General features: G+C 37.0%; 4 protein-coding genes across 5 annotated transcripts in view; 3 read left to right on the top strand and 1 right to left on the bottom strand.

Annotated features, from left to right (window-relative positions):
* The window catches only part of LOC113168482 (trichohyalin-like), a 928,554-nt gene that overhangs the window by 707,069 nt on the left and 205,128 nt on the right, over positions 1–16,357 (top strand). The gene's annotated exons all lie outside the window — the stretch shown is intronic.
* LOC113168501 (high affinity immunoglobulin epsilon receptor subunit alpha-like) overlaps positions 1–16,357 on the bottom strand; it is a 109,771-nt gene that overhangs the window by 78,758 nt on the left and 14,656 nt on the right. The window lies entirely within an intron of this gene.
* On the top strand, positions 6,702–9,319 carry LOC113168524 (butyrophilin-like protein 2). The gene is made up of 4 exons (XM_026369596.2): positions 6,702–6,776; positions 7,876–7,957; positions 8,251–8,592; positions 9,027–9,319. The coding sequence occupies exons 1-4, from the start codon at positions 6,768–6,770 to the stop codon at positions 9,317–9,319; spliced, it is 726 nt and encodes a 241-aa protein (XP_026225381.1). The 5' UTR covers positions 6,702–6,767.
* Positions 9,494–14,744, top strand: LOC113168531 (golgin subfamily A member 6-like protein 22). Of its 2 annotated transcripts, none has more exons than XM_026369605.1 (10): positions 9,494–9,579; positions 9,718–9,878; positions 10,288–10,344; positions 10,556–10,603; positions 10,806–10,907; positions 11,317–11,388; positions 11,557–11,601; positions 12,345–12,437; positions 12,953–13,048; positions 13,416–14,744. In XM_026369605.1, exons 2-10 carry the CDS (start codon positions 9,795–9,797, stop codon positions 13,461–13,463), a joined length of 645 nt encoding a protein of 214 aa, XP_026225390.1. In that variant the 5' UTR covers positions 9,494–9,579; positions 9,718–9,794; the 3' UTR covers positions 13,464–14,744. The 2 variants fall into 2 exon arrangements, with proteins under 2 accessions (XP_026225390.1, XP_026225391.1); XM_026369606.1 differs by having other exon boundaries at positions 10,809–10,907.

Genomic DNA, 16,357 nt, shown 5'->3' on the forward strand with positions numbered 1-16,357 from the left:
TAAACCTGTTTGCTTTTTTTGTTTTGTGACAACGACTGCATACGTCACACGATCTGGATCATCTGCACTGTCCTCTCCATCGACTTAAATAAGAAAGAAAACATGTTTAAAAATAGGAACAGCATTTAAATTACGATGGAAATGGAATGTAGACACGTTTGTTTGGTGTACATCAAATTAATATATAAACTGTGAATGTTTGGACATAACTGTTCTAAATGCACTAAATGAAAATTAGTGAATTAGTATTAGAGTGGAACCAGATCAATCTGAAAAAGAAATTGCTACAGCTTTGACTACAATGACATGTCTTGACTCACCCATTTGATTTTCTTCACCTGAGCTGGATTCTGCTGTTTGTGTCTTAAAGGAAACTGATGGATAAAAAAAAGCAAAAAACAAACAAACAAAAAAAATTATACCAACATGGACTTGAGAAAACAAATAGAATTCCCAAAACAGTAATATGCACAATTTTTGTGTGGTTTTAAGCAATTTGGACAACAAACAGACTACTTCCTTGTTGTTAGGCTGAAACATTTCACTACTTAAAGTATATTCAATACTAAAATATAGTGTATGTGGACCAGTGAAGCATGCTCAGAGCTGTACATTGGAGAAACCACACAGCTACACAGGAGGAGTAACACCTCAGGACCTGAATCAGCTGTGAACCATTATCTTAATGAAGGAAACTCATTCGTAGACAGTGGTGTTCACATATTGGACAGAGAAGACAAGTGGTTTGAGAGAGGGGTGAGGGAAGCCTTCCATGTGCAAATCAACATACCCTCACACATCAGAGGTGGAGGACATAGACACAACCTGTCTTCTATTTGTCATGCTGCCCTTTCATCCATCCCCAGAAAGATCAGGCCCAATCCACACCTGCACCAGGTTGGACTCACCTAACAACCCATTTTAGGTGCTAAGAGAGGGTGGGCAGAGGTGTGACTATTACATCCTTCACATCCTCCCCTTCCATTATTTCGCCTAAAGAGCCCATTCAGGCCAAGGGGTGCTGTGCATGTGAATATAGTCATTTATTAATCCCAGATGGACATTGTTTTAAATGAGAGTTATATCTTGAGCCATAATGATTAACAGTATAGTTATTGGCTGGGGGAGTAATTCAGGACTGTTTAGGTGTTTATTCACACTGTATGATTTTAGTGATATTTCTTAATATCAGTGTGTGATGAGATGCTATGTATTTAATCACATCAGATTTTTTATTTATTCAAATGCAATTTAAATTTTAGATATCATAGAGGAATTAATGTTTTTCTGTACCTCTGCGTTTCTTAAAATAAAGACATCCCACCACCAGCAGCGACAGGACAACACTTAGCATGGTAACAACAACCAACAGCAGGATGTAGACATTATTGTAGTTAGGGTCATCGGAGAGTGTCTCTTCATTAGGTGGGTGAGAAGGGACAGAAATTATATTTTCTGTAAAATTACAAATGACACTGAAAGTGGAACACCTCCATAAATACTTATAACACAAGTTGAAAATATGTCTACACATTATAGTAATGCATGAACAAATGTAAATATGAAACTGATTTTATTTATATTATAATTAGAATTTATTTCTTTTTACATTATATGGCATCTGCAGTTAGCCCAGATATCTGTGAGGTATTTCATTAAAATCATCATTCATCAATTTGTGACACCTATTTGATCATGTCTCACCTCTCACAGCCAACCAGCTTGCTGGTGATGTTCCAATACTGGAGATGTGACACTTGTAGAAACCTTCATCAGACTTGGAAACATTGTTAATTTCCATCTCCTCTGCAGAACTGTTGTGCACTGGGAAATCATTTTTGTAGAAAACTACTAAGTTGCTGGACTGGTTCTTGCTACTACAGCGCAGAATCACATTTGTTCCTAGCATCACAGGAAGAGCAGGACTATCCAGGATCACCGGTCCATCTGACAAACATGAAGACAAAATTTAATCTTTGAAGTTGGGGTCTTACTAAGAAATATAAGTGGATGTTATTGTCAGGTTTTTGAGTTTTTAATCAGGAGAGTTAATTAAGTTGAGTTCATCAGTTGGTGTTCGGACTCAACTGATTACTGAAAACCAAATGCTATTTAGCTGAAAAAAAATCTGCTCAGTTATGATCTGGGAAAATGATAAAGGAAAACTATTTTTTTTAATGATTCTTGTGCACTAAAATTATAGTTACAGATATGTTGTGTATCATAGGGTTATTGTAATTAAACACGTTTTAAAGTGACTAGTTGTCACTAAGACTTAACATAACTTCAGAAATTCAACAAACATACCAGTAATAGTGATGTTAATGCTGTCGCTTCTCTCTCCTTCACTCTCACACCAGTATTCTCCACTGTCTATTGAATAGACTGTATCAATGGTGCAGGATGATGTTGTTCTCTTACTGTCACATGTCAAATTCAATTCCTCAGTATTACTGACTGCTTTCAAGTGAGTTAGACCAGTAAACCCAACACACTCAAAAGAAACAGAGGTTGTTTCAAAGTGCTGCAGTCTGTTCGGGGTGATGCAAAGAAAAGCTGTTTATGAAAACAAGAAAGAAAAGTGAATAGAAAATCCAGATCTGGAAAAGTATTATGTCTGATAGATGAACATAAAAGATTATAATGAAACCAAAAAAATCTAGTAGATGGACACTAATTCTTTGGATGTATTTCAGATCCAGAGAATAAAAAGTGTTAAAGATCATCTTATTGATTTCCTGTTTGTCACTTACCTCTATTCTCAGTGTAGCTGTTGTGAACTTGTTCCCTCAGAGAAATTAGTCCAAGCATCACTGGATAAACAAATGAACAATAATTCATATCATACTTACTGTTCCTGTCTGGAATATATAAGATATGCACTTAGAGCAAATTTAAAAACTCACCTAGTCTGAAGCAGAGAGCTGTGACCCCCATATTGTCTTGTTGCTGACTGACTGTGAATCAGACTAATATACAACTTAACTATGTGGGTAAGAACTTCCTCTTCCTGTGTATTGTTTATTTATATACCTCGGTTTTTGATGCTACGCTATGCTGCTGAATTTGAGTACGACTGGGGACCTTTGTTGTAAGTCATACCCCATTTCTCTCCCTATGTTTCCTGTCTGCTGTCAGCCTTCACCCACTAAGGTATTGACTCTGGTTGCAAGGTGGTCTCCGTGAATTATTTTCCCATTATGTATCCTTTTGTTGTCTCTTTCCAAGGTAATCAATGCACACACTACTGACCTATATAATGTAAAAAACAACAGGATTTAGAGTAGACTACCTTTTTCCATTGCTTCATCTTCCAGTTCTGATTCTCATGTATCTACTGTAGGTGTTTTTTTAGCAGTGGATGAGTCATGAGGCCATCCAGCTCTGTCACAACACTGTGTATTCTGACACCTGTAGGTCATAGACAGTATTACACTTTACAGCAACTTGTGCTACACAGCAGCTCTTTTCAAGATTCAAGATTCAAGATTCAAAAAACTTTATTAATCCCAGAGGGAAATTATTTTTGCCTCATTACCATTGTTCTCAAAACAGACAGAAAGAAAAGGAACCACAACCAAGAAGGATCCACATCAACACAAATACACAGTAACAACAATACCGAAAAACTCAATATATATACAGAATATGTAAAATAGATAAATCAAATTGGGTCAAAATATATATATTCATAGCAAGTATATGACACTTTCACTTCCCCCACCCCTTACAGAGGGGGGAGGAATTGTACAGATTGATTGCCACAGGTAGAAAGGACCTCTGCTCTGTGGAGCATTTCATGTTGATAAGTCTTTGGCTGAACGTGCTCCTCTGTCCAACCAACACACTGTGCAGTGGGTGGAAGGGATTGTCCAAGATTGAGAGGAGTTTGGACAGCATCCTCCTTTCAGCCACAACATGTAGAGGGTCCAGCTCCACCCCAGAACAGAGCCAGCCCTCCTAATCAGCTTGTTTAGTCTTTTAGTGTCTGCCACCTTCATGTTGCTGCCCCAGCAGACCACAGTATAGAAGATGACACTGGAACCACAGACTCATAAAACATCCGCAGCATGGTGCTGCAGACGTTGAAGGACCTGAGTCTCCTCAGGAAGTACATCCGGCTCTGAGCATTTGTGCACAATGCTGATGAGTTTTTGGTCCAGTCCAGTTTGTTGTCCAAGTACATTCCCAGGTATTTGTACTCGGAAATCCCAGATTTCCTGAAGTCCATCATCAGCTCCTTTGTTTTGTTGATGTTGAGTTGCAGATGGTTGAGTCCACACCAGTCAACAAAACTGTCCACCACTCCACGGTACTCTGTGACATCTCCACCCCTAATACATCCTACAACTGCAGAGTCATCAGAGAACTTCTGAAGATGACAGGACTCTGAGTTGTACTTAAGTCTGAGGTGTACAGGGTGAAGAGGAATGGAGACAGAACTGTCCCCTGTGGAGCACCTGTGCTACTGATCACAGTGTCAGACACACAGTTCTGCAGGCGGACGTACTGTGGGCGGTTAGTGAGGTAGTCCATGATCCAGGAGATCAGGGGAGTGTTGAAAGGATTGTTTTGTTTGGGTCCTCAGATTTTTACACACATCACTGAGCCCTAAGGGCCCATAATTGTGTCACCAGTTCACCATTAAACAAATTACAATTCATAGACAAGAACTGCACTGTAATAATGAACACTATGATCTAAACTCAATCTTAAATAGGGCAATGTCTTATTTACTTTTTTTTTTTTCATAGGTCTCATACTGCAGTGTTAACTAAGGCCAGTAATTTAATCAGAAGTTAAAATTAACCAATAAAATATACTAGAATGCACATGACTGGCCTTTGTGCTCTGTTCCTGTCTATGTTCATCACTTTCCAGTTGCTCCTCACTTTGCAGATTATGTCTCTATTCTTGTAGAATTTTAAGGTTGTTTATAGTTTTTTTTTTTTTTTTTTTTTTTTTGAATTAGCAGTGCACTGACCTTTGCATTAAATTCTGTCTTCATCACCTGGTGTGAACTTGATGAAGACACTCTATGCTAGTTCCCATATATCTGTATGTGGCTGCCTACTGCTCTCTCCAGAGGGGGTGGGTTAAATGCAGCGGGAAAATGTCATTGTAACATGAAAATATGACAAATAAAGGCTGTTTCTTTATTCTTCTTTTTGTTTCAGCCCTTATAACGGCTAGATAACATTAACTGGTACCATATGAGTATTTAAGAAAATGTAAAATGAACACTGCAGCTCTATTAGGTGAGCTGTTTATAAATAGGAAGATGTGTCTTAAAGAAGGGTCAGGTTAAGACCACATCAGGTAAAGTGTAGCTATAAATACTCAGCTGTAGGTTGAAATTTGCATCAAACTAGTTTAAACATGGCCTCTAGGTTATGGTCTCCTCCACTGGAACACAGGTGTTACCTAAAATGGATCTGACTCCATCTTCTTGGAAAGTGGATGTAACAGCTTCTTCTGAACTGCCTCGACCAACTCCACACCAGCATCCTCTTCTTGAGTGGTGAAGGTGAGTAGTAGATATAAGCATGGCAGCAGCAGCAGACCTCACTATGCTGCTCCTCTCTGGCATTTAGGTGACCTGAGGGACAGTTTATATGCATTACGACCACTAGGTGTTGCTAGAGTTATCTGTCAGTGTCAATGTGCCACCGCTATTTTTGGGTAGTTGATTTGTTTTTGTCTAGTTCAGTTCCAGTGGGTACCCTCAGTGTGTGTGTGAGTGTTGTAGGTCCCAGGTCGTGTGTGGACAGTTTGAGCACAAAAGACTGTTGGTTAAAAAAATTTCCTTCACCTCAATCTCTGCATTTGTAACTATTTTGGTGGCAATATATTTTTTTACTGTCCTCCTTGTATTCATGTTGTATTACTAATTGATGCCTATTGAGTATTTTTTTTCTATTATGGAGATTTTAATTGGATTAGTATTAAACATATACATTATAAACATATACATTATGTTATTATAACAATGTTATAATAACATAAATTAACGTTAAATTTTATGGTGACTTTGGAAGTGTAAAGCTTTAGGTTGAATGTTTTAAGGTCTCTGGTTACATTAAGTACAGTTCATGGCAAAGTTGGACTGTAGGTTGTACAGGTGTGGTTAGTGAGTTGATGTTAATAAATTTACCATCCTGTCACTTTTCTATGTCTTCTCAATCAGATTTAAAAAAATTACACTTTTTATGCAAACAAAACCAAAGTATGCAGGTAAACAGAGCATGTTATTATTTGCCCCACCCCCTAACATGTAACGTGCTGCAACGTAACTTTACATTCTCCAAAGATCCGTTTAAGTCTCATACTGCACCTTTAAACTGTTTTACCGCTGTTTATTTTACTCAGCAAGTGGTTGTTTCTACTCAGAACTGTTGAGTCTAACCAGTCAATGAATCCAACCAGGGTTTATCTGCAGTTCAGCTGCTGCTAGTTAAAGAGAGAAACGCTCCTTCTTTCACAAACAAAATGGTGGAGAGTAAAGTAGAGATCCACGGTGATCCGAAGCAACAGAGGTAGTTCTCTACCTTTTCCAGTGACTAACAACGCGACCTGCGGTATGACTGGCCTCTACACTGATCCAGTCAGGACTGAACAACAGCACAGAAGTAGAAGGAGAGTTAAATATTGGCGCTGATCAGTGAGTACGTGAAGGAAGTGGGTGTTACCAGGTGAAAGAGGTGTTCACAGGTAGGCACCAGGCAGGTTAGATTGCAAGTCAGTGCTCTGGAAAAGGTCGACACATCATGCAAAAGGTACTTCGTCCTGCTAATATACTATTATTACATTTTACTCGTGGAACTATTTCTTCTATTTTTAAATACATTATCACTTTAAACCATAATGAACGTCTCTCTGCGTTTGGATTCTTACTGTAGATGATAAGTAGTAAGTAGGAAGTAAGTAAAGTCTTTGTGTCTGTTGGAAAAGTGTACATATTTTTTGGGGGAAATTTATATCAGTAATATAAAAAAGTGTTTTGCCAAAATATACATGTTACTAAAGTACGAGCTTGTGAGATGACCAAGATTTCTAACCTGTCTGATGAATTAGCTGGTTTAAAGTGGTGATTACAAACATATATTGAAAAATCATTGGACAGCAATAACTTTCATTCCAAATATATTTTTTACCACAACAAAATTACAAATAATCTAACGATAAAGCAGCATTTTAACTGGCACAGACCTCTGTGTAGGTGCAGCAGTGAAAGTGAAAGTGATGATTCCATGAACATGTTTTGTCAAAGAGATGGGACTCTTGCCAGCGAGGTGTTCCGAAACATATGTACATACAGTACTGTGCAAAAGTCTTAGGCACTATTAACAATGACCAGTATTTATTTCTCTTTTATTTTTTAAACTTAGAAATACAAAAAGTGGTTTCTTGGCTTTTGCCTTTCCACAAAAAAATATTTCTGGTCAAGCTTCTTTAGGCTGCAGAAGGACCAACTTGGCATCTTTATGAAGCTGCCAAATGCTAAACCAGGTCCTTGCTGGACTTCTGATCACTCATAAAAGAAACTCTGGGAAACTTCTCATCAGATCTGCCACTTCTGTTTTTTTCCTTGACCATGCCAGATTCATTTACAGGAATCTATAAATTTAATATTTAATATTTGTCACTTTAGCCAACATAAGCTGTTTATTCTGGTATTTTTGTGTTTTTTCTAACACTGTGAACATATTTTCTTATGTACACTAGCTGTATTCTAATCAAGTGACTACAAAATAAATAAGTTTATAGTTATAGCACTGGCAAACCAAAGAAGAAATTAATGGTGCCTAAGACTTATGCACAGTACTGTATATTAATGTTTTCTCTTTGTTTTCTAACTGCTAAATATCTCATCAGATGAATAGATTGTCTATTGGACCAGAGCTCCGAACCACCAGTGTTCTGGTTGTTCATCTTCTCCTGACACAGTTTAACAGAGGTAACTTGTTTTTTTACATACTAAGTTAAAATGTCATGAATATTTTTAGCTCAAGTGATCAAATGATGCAAGTTGGCAATTTAGGTTTTCTATCCTCTCTGCTGCATTGACACAAGCTGACCTGAATTCTGATACAGTATCATACAGAATTAAACTGTCACTGGTTGTAACAACAGCTTTAAATGGCTAAAGTACAATTCTGTATCTGTGTAACTTCTTCTATTCAGTTGTTACATGTTGTACGTCCCTGAGTTCTTACAGCAGGAATTAAAACACAGATCTTTTACTTTCAGGTCAGTCTAAGTTAATTGGTTCATCTCAGCCAATCGTGGCAACAGTTGGTGATGACATAATTTTACCATGTCGTCTTGAACCTGCTGTGGACGTTACTGCAATGACGTTGGAGTGGACGAGATCTAACCTGAATCCCAGATTTGTTTTTGTGTTGCGTACTGGTAGGGAACTTGTAAATATTAAACATCCATCCTACAAAGGAAGAACATCTTTGTTCACTGATAAACTGAGACAAGGAAACATTTCGCTGAAACTCTCCAAAGTGAAACCTGCTGATGAAGGAAAGTATCAGTGCTTCATTCCAAAACTGAATGAAGCATCTTTAGTAAGGCTTGTTGTTGGTAAGTGGACTAACTTTATAACAACAAAATACATCAATCTAGATATGGTTATTAGAGGCTAATAATGTTGTTTAATTTGTAACGTTGCTTTACAGTTTGGTGCAGTAGAGTCTGTTTTACTGTAAATTCAGTGTTAGAGATGCTATTTTAAAAGGATAGCTCTGCAAATTATCAACGTTAAACTCGTAGTCTAGCTGGCAACAAATTATTTTAACTACTCAATGTGGTCAAATGAATACAACTGAAGTACCAACAAGATACTTAGTAGTAGTTCAAAATTTTGTTAAACTACTAGTTTAATTAAATTTAGTTTTGTACTTACGAATTTGGTGGAAACTTTTCTTATGGTATTTACCTATTGTGTATCTCTTACTTTTGTGATTGTATTATTGACCACAGTTAACACAGTTAACTTATCTTTTGTTCATCTTCAGGTGCTGCTGCTTCACCCGTCATCAGTTTAACAGGGATTGATGGAGATAAGGGTGGAGTGGTTTTACAGTGTGAGTCTAAAGGCTGGTATCCAGAGCCTGAGCTGTTGTGGCTGGACGCTGAGGGAAAGATCCTCTCTGCTGGACCTACAGAGACAGTCAGAGGTCCTGATGACCTCTATACTGTCAGCAGCAGAGTGACTGTGGAGAAGAGACACAGCAACAACATCATCTGTAGAGTCCAACAGAGAAACATCAACCAGATCAGAGAGACACAGATACATATATCAGGTTAAGAAAAAGAAATCAAAGAAATTAATTACTCTTTAACTCTTAAATAACATAGTTTAACTTGTTTACAATGTGATTCTGTGTTTTTTAATTTCAGATGATTTCTTTAAAATCCAGTTTGTTTGTCCTCCTCCTCCTCCTCCTCCTCCTCCTCCTCCTTCAACTTCTTTTTCTGCTGCCACAGTTGCTCTGGCTATTAGTTTGGCTGTTTGCATTCTGTTTATTCCTCTACTTGTCTTCTTTTTATGGAAGAAAAATATAATCAGTAAGTCATGAATTCATTACACTGACTTTGAATAGAAATATTTCATTGTCTTTATTAATTTTTATTTATTTATCAGTGATTTTTTTAGATATTTTTATATATTTCCTCTGCTTTGATACTGCTTTTTTTTCTACACAGAGTTCAAAAGATGGGATGAAAATGATCATGCAGCAAAGAAGAACTTCTCTGAAAGTAAAACTGAAAACCAGATTTCTATGGAAGAAGAAAAAGAGCTGATGACAAATGAGTCAGTGCAAATTGAGGATTACAATGAGAGGAAAGTGGAAAAGATCAAACATGTAAATAAAGATTTGTTTACTCAGCAGAGAAAGTAACTAAAGTAGAGAAAAAGAGGATTAAAAAAACAACAAGAAAAAAAACTAAGACTATTAAGAAAGTTATAAATAACAAAACTTGAAGAATAGAACAGAGTGAAGAACCTGAAAGAGGAGCTGGAGACAAAGAAGAAAAGAGGTTTATTCACACTTTAACGTGACAAGACACTTTTTTCTGTCAGCCATAGTGTAGACAAGGTGCAGGTTAATCACAGTCGTTCTAACACTAGGTAAAAGTGAATCATGACTGAAACCAGATTTATTTGTTAAATGTATTTATTGTTAATTGAATAAACCTGTACATCTATTATAATTTACAGCTTTTAATTATAATAAATAAACAATTTCCTCATTTTTTTCACTGTTCTTCCAGGTTGAACAGAAACAGGCTGAGCTGCAGCAGCTGCAGGAAGAGAATCAGAACATAGAGGTCCATTTGTTAATACTGATCTTTCTGTATTTATAAATGTCTGATCATCTCTGCTGTCAGAAACACACTGACTGGATCAAATACACCTGGTTCACTTTCTCAAACATGTCCACACTTAGTATGTTACCTACAGTATAAAACCCACTTAGTTTTATAATCACATGTATGATCTGATGCGTTCATCGTGTGTCTCTTTATCTTTTCTTCTCAGCTTGAAACAATCAAAGCCTCAATAGAACAATTTAAAATGTGGCCTTCGGTAAGTGTTCATTGTATAAATGCAGCAACATCCTAAATGACCCTGTAATATAAAATAAAATGTAAACATCCAAACATTAAATTTTTTAATGACCAGATTGAAAATAAGAGCTGAAACCTACAGATTGAATTCTTTTTTAGTTATTTAATTTTCACTATTGACTTTTGGGTCATGATAAGTCACATGTCTTAATATGGGTCAGAAGTCCACCAAAGAGGAATATCTGAAGAAGAAAACAGAGGCTGAAAGAGAAGTGGAGTCACTGAAGAAGCAGCTGGAGACTACAGAGACCAAAATTGAAGAGGTTTGTATTTTTATTTTTCCTAAAACACAGTGAGATGCAGTTTATCTTTGTTCAAGCCCAAATCAAATTAAACTGTGACCTGTATCGCAAATCAAGTTGAACTTAGTCTAGTTTCACTGATCCTGATGTTGGTCGTCCCAGATATTCTTCATCATAAAGCTGATAATCAACTGTCTCTGTTACCTCTGTCGTTTCCAAATGATGCTGGAGAACAGTCAGTTTTCATACAGGTCACTGCAGTTTAGTAACTAAAATAAAAGTTGTTTATTACTGCTACATTAAATTAAACAAGAAAAACCATTAGATATAAACCTGATCATCTCTGTTGATGTTGTTGTACCTTAATTCAGACATGTATTAATAATAAAACATGTTCCTCATATTGATGTTATTTTCTCTTTCCTCTCAGATTAAAGAGAAACAAGCTGAAGTTCAGCAGCTTCAGGAAGAGATTCAGAGGATGGAGACCAACAACACTGAGGTTCACCTTTCTACTTTAACTTTAACTAAATCTATTGATAGTTCTAGTCTAGTTAGGACAGTTTGAATTGTTTTATTGAGGTAGAAATCATAAATTACTAATCTAAGTCAAACATATATAAATAGAAAATCACATTTCATCAGTCTTTTGTTACATGTCTTTCATCAGTTGGGAACAAGTGGAGCTGCTCCAGCTGGGTCCTCCACCTCTCTGGTAAGTGATGTTAAAATCAAATGTAGAAATTTAGTGGTTTCCTAAAAAATAGAAACAGATGTTCAGTAAAATAAAGTCCACAAGAAAAACTTCCACACAGAGAACTGAGCAGCATTGAACAACAGATTTAGTTGAACTAGTTGAACTAACTAGAGGAACTGCAGAGATTACACACAGGAGGAGAAAAAACAATATTATAAAATCAAATCAAATTAAAGGTTTGTATACATTTTTTTTACAAATAAATTAGTGTTTGTTTTATATTTAGTTCTTTTGTATGTTTGTATCATACAGATTATTAATCTTTTAATCCCTTCTACTGTACAACAGACACTGATACACAAATTAAAACCGATTTGCATATATTTGTTTTAACTGTTTATCTAACTCTCATTGTTTATTTATTGAATTATTACAAAACCTGTGCAACTGTGTCTGTTACCTCTGTAGTTTCCAACTGATGCAGGAGAACAGTCATTTTTCATACAGGTCACTGCAGTTCAGTAAATAAAATAAAAGTTACTTATTACTACTACATTAAATTAAACAAGAAAAAACATGGTTAAATGTAAAACATCCTGAGCTAAACTCTCATGTATGTCTGCAGGTTTATATTTAAGCTTAATTAATATTAATATGTAAAACTGTTAATCTCCTTTTGGAGTTCTGATATTTACAGTGTGATTTAGTGCCTAAAAATATCATGTCTGACATCCCGCCTCTCTGACTGTTTCTCTTCTCAGCTGGAGAGAAACCAAACTGAAAAACAGCAAGAGGAGAAAGCTGAGAGGGAAGTGGAGCTGTTGAAGCAACAGTTGGACTTAAAGAATAAAGAGGTTAATCTGATCATTATTGACTATCTGAATTTAGATGATAGGGAAAGAAAATGATTAAGAGAAATAACATCAGTCACTGGAAACTCTCTATAGACACCGGATTAGTATTAATTTTTATACATAATAGAAACTAATGCACAAAGATCATCCTGTAACAGTTGTGTCTCACAGAATCAAATCTTTTCCAAACAGCTATTTAAATTAATGTAGGTAACATTGGTCTTTGTTTTTACTACAGAAATGCTCAGAAATATAAGTTATGTGCATATTAACGTACTGTTACCACGTAGTTGTGTAGATATGATGTTTACATTACTATTCTAAGACAAAAATTTAACTCAAATATCAACACTACTATTTTCATTTGCTTTGACTTAGCTTATATTACATGGACAGTACATTATTGTAATTCCACCCTCTAACCAATAGGAAGTTAGAATTCAGACAGACTAAACACTGTGTGAACATGTACTTGTTCAAATGTTTTGTCTCTCTTTATCTTTTCTACCTCCCAGGTGGAAGATAAGGTTGAAGCTGAGGAAGAGAAGAGCATGGAAGCTGAGAACAAAGTGGAGATATTGAAGAAAAAGGGGGAGGAACCAAACACAGAGGTTCATCTTTTCACTCTGTCTGTTTGAGATTTACTTTATTCCTCACAATACACTTTTATCCAGACCTTTGTACAAACAGGAAATACATACTACATACTCATTTACTGTGTCATCATCATCCATCCACTGATGGTATAATTAAATCATTTTAGCCGCTAACATCTATAATTTACACAATATTTGTTAAAGCACATTTAAAACAATTTGTTCCTGGAATTGACTTTTCATCAAATCAGCATCAGCTACAACAATTGGGATGAGAAACTAAATCTACTGTAATTTTAATTTAAATGTTTTAAAAATCTTCCTTGAACATAAAATGAGAATTCAGTCAGAATAAATGCTGTGTGTTTCTCCTAAATAACAGTTTCAACAGTTGCTCCAAGACAACAAGGAGGCAGATCTTGAAGAATGAGCTCATGGAGGAAGGTTCAATATGCAGTAGTTTTGAGAGGAAACCTGAGACAACATTCAATCAATCATATATTTAGCATAATTATTACATTGTCAGTTCTGCAGAATGTAAAGTGTTACAGTTCCTCCCTTCATCCCCGTTCAGTTGGTTTTGCTTTTGTTTTGTCTACTGGTTTCACCTCACACTCCATCCACTTCCCGTTTGCCCATATTTGGACTTCCTATCCCTCAACTCACCAACTCACCAACAGTTAGTTAGTTGCATTACTCTGCACTTCATCACTCATCTGTTTGTTCGTTCGTTGAATTACCCTGGACTTCACCACACGTTTGTTTGTCAGTTGGATTATTCTGGACATTGTCTCGTTTCTTTGGAGTTGAGTATATTGCCTGCCCTGTGCAGTTATTTTATTTGTTACTTTGTATCTTTTTGTTAGTCCGTTAGTTCGTTTTTTTGTTGTCTGCTTTAGTGCTTTCATTTCACTTGTTACTTTATATGTTTAGCTTGTTTGGTGTTTGTTTGCACTAGTGCAGTGTTTTACATTGTCACTTTGTATTGTTGATTTGTAAGTTAGTTTATATTTTTTGTCGGCATTAGAGCTTTGTTTTTTGTTGGTACTTTGTATTCTTAGTGTGTAGTTAGTTTTTACCTGCATTAGTGCAGTGTATTTTTGGTTGTTACTTTGTTCATGCTTGTTTGTGACTTTGTTCGTCACCGTTTTTCAGGTTTCTTTTGGTTGTCACTTTGTATTCCCCTCGAGTTTGTGTTGTAATGTATGTCTTGTTGGTTCCCTGTGTTCCCTGTTTTTGGACCAGGTCAGATTTAGTTTCATTACTTTAGTCATTTACGTAATCCTTGGTTATTAACTAGACTTGTTTGGTTGTTTACATTTATTAATTTCAGTAACACCATGTAGCCGTGTTCCTCCTTATATACTTTTTATTTACATGGTTAATGACTATTTTTATTTACTTTAAACCTTGGAGTCCCCCAACTGAGGGACCCTGAGAGGCATTTCACAAACAGTGTTATAACTAGACAAGCTCTTAAAACGTTAATTTATGCTGTGTGTCATCTATATTTACTCCTCACCAGTAACCCATAGCTTTATATTTAGACTTCCTAACAAATCTCACAAATGTTCCCTTTACTATGACACCAGAAGTATTCTAATAGACTTTTTGGTTGCAGAGCTATACTATACATTTAATGATGTATATTTTTAAATGCTATGTTTGCTTATGCAATAAATAACAACTTAATGTTGTTCACACTTTTTAACATCTTGGTTGCTTTTCTTATGTTGTGCCTTTATTAATGAGCCACAGTTAAAACACTTTGTTTTGGGGTGTGTTGTCTAGTGCTGAAATCATTTGTGTGTTGGCCTGTAGAGTTATTACTTTTCTGATTAAATATGTTATGGTAGTGTGATGTCACAATTAGTCAAATTTTCTTCTTAACAGTGTCAGAAATGTTGCAGAAGTTCTTCATAAAACTCAGACAATGAGGCAGCAAAGTGTGTTCAAAAGTGAGGTTAGGTTTATTGACAAAAAAGGTCAATATACCGAAACATATACAGATAATGTCTAAAAATTTGTGGGCATCCTTTAAATACACTACTTGTTGCTCACTACCCCCTCCCTTAGCAGAGCAATTTTTTATTTAATGTCTTGTACCAAGAAATCCTCATCCCCCTGAACTTCTGCTGACATGAACCTATACCCAATTATTTTACCGCCTTGATCTTTTTTGATCTAAGGCTGCATTCACAAGTGTGTCACTTATCAGACACTCTCAAAACCATACTATAAATCAATGTGGCAGTCACACACTCTCTCTAACTGGAAAGTTAGAAAAACTTTCTCACTACCGAAAAGAAGACACAGATTGACCTTTCCTTCACCAGCACAGCACTTTCAACACTTTCTGCAGTGCACAATAGAACTTACAGGGCAGATCTGTGTGAATATTCCAGATTACAAAACTTTAGAAGTAAGGAGCATTTTCCAAGGACACCTTTTTTGTTTTTGTTTTTTGTTTCCACAGTAGTAGATTCAAATGCATACTCTGTACCAGTGAGAATTAAATTGTCACCATGATACCTGTAATGTGATGTTCTTATTTTTGTACCATTACTACAACATAAAATAAAGGCATCTGTGAAACATTCATAATATAAAGTTAGCTGGAATGTTGCTGTGTTCCAGAGCCCAGACTGTGTGTGGAAGTGAGCCCGACTATCTCTAGCCGGTACCGCTCCACCTCCAACACAAGTTCAGGCTCCTTTCCACCCAGTAAGGGGACATTCCATGTCCCAATCGCCAGGTTCCTTGTCCAGGGATTGGGTCGTCGAGGCACCTCCCCACGGTTGCCACCCAATCCACACTGCACCGGCCCCCTATGCTCCTTCCTGCGGGTGGTGGGCCTACAGGAAGTCGGTCCCACGTCGCTCCTTCGGGCTGAGCCAGGCCGGGTCCCGTGAGAAAGATCCCGGCCACCAAGCGCTCGCCTACGTGCCCCAACCCGGGCCTGGCTCCAGGGTGGGGCCCCGGTGACGCCGATCCGGGCGACGTAACAGTCCTTGATTTAATTTTCATCATAAGGGGCTTATGAACTGCTCTTAGTCTGGCCCGTCGCCTAGGACCTGTTTGCCTTGGGAGACCCTACCAGGGGCTTAAGCCCCCGGCAACATAGCTCCTAGGGTCATTCGGACACGCAAACCCCTCCACCACAGTAAGATGGCAGTTCGAGGGAAAACCGGAAAAAGGTGGCTTGCACCCTCCAGGTTGGGGGGGAGATCCTCCCTTAAGTGGAGGAGTTTAAGTATCTTGGGGTCTTGTTCACGAGTGAGGGAAAAAGGGAGCGTGAGATTGACAGACGGATTGGTGCATCGG

Source organism: Anabas testudineus, chromosome 18 (assembly GCF_900324465.2).
Source record: "Anabas testudineus chromosome 18, fAnaTes1.2, whole genome shotgun sequence".
NCBI classification, from domain to species: domain Eukaryota; kingdom Metazoa; phylum Chordata; class Actinopteri; order Anabantiformes; family Anabantidae; genus Anabas; species Anabas testudineus.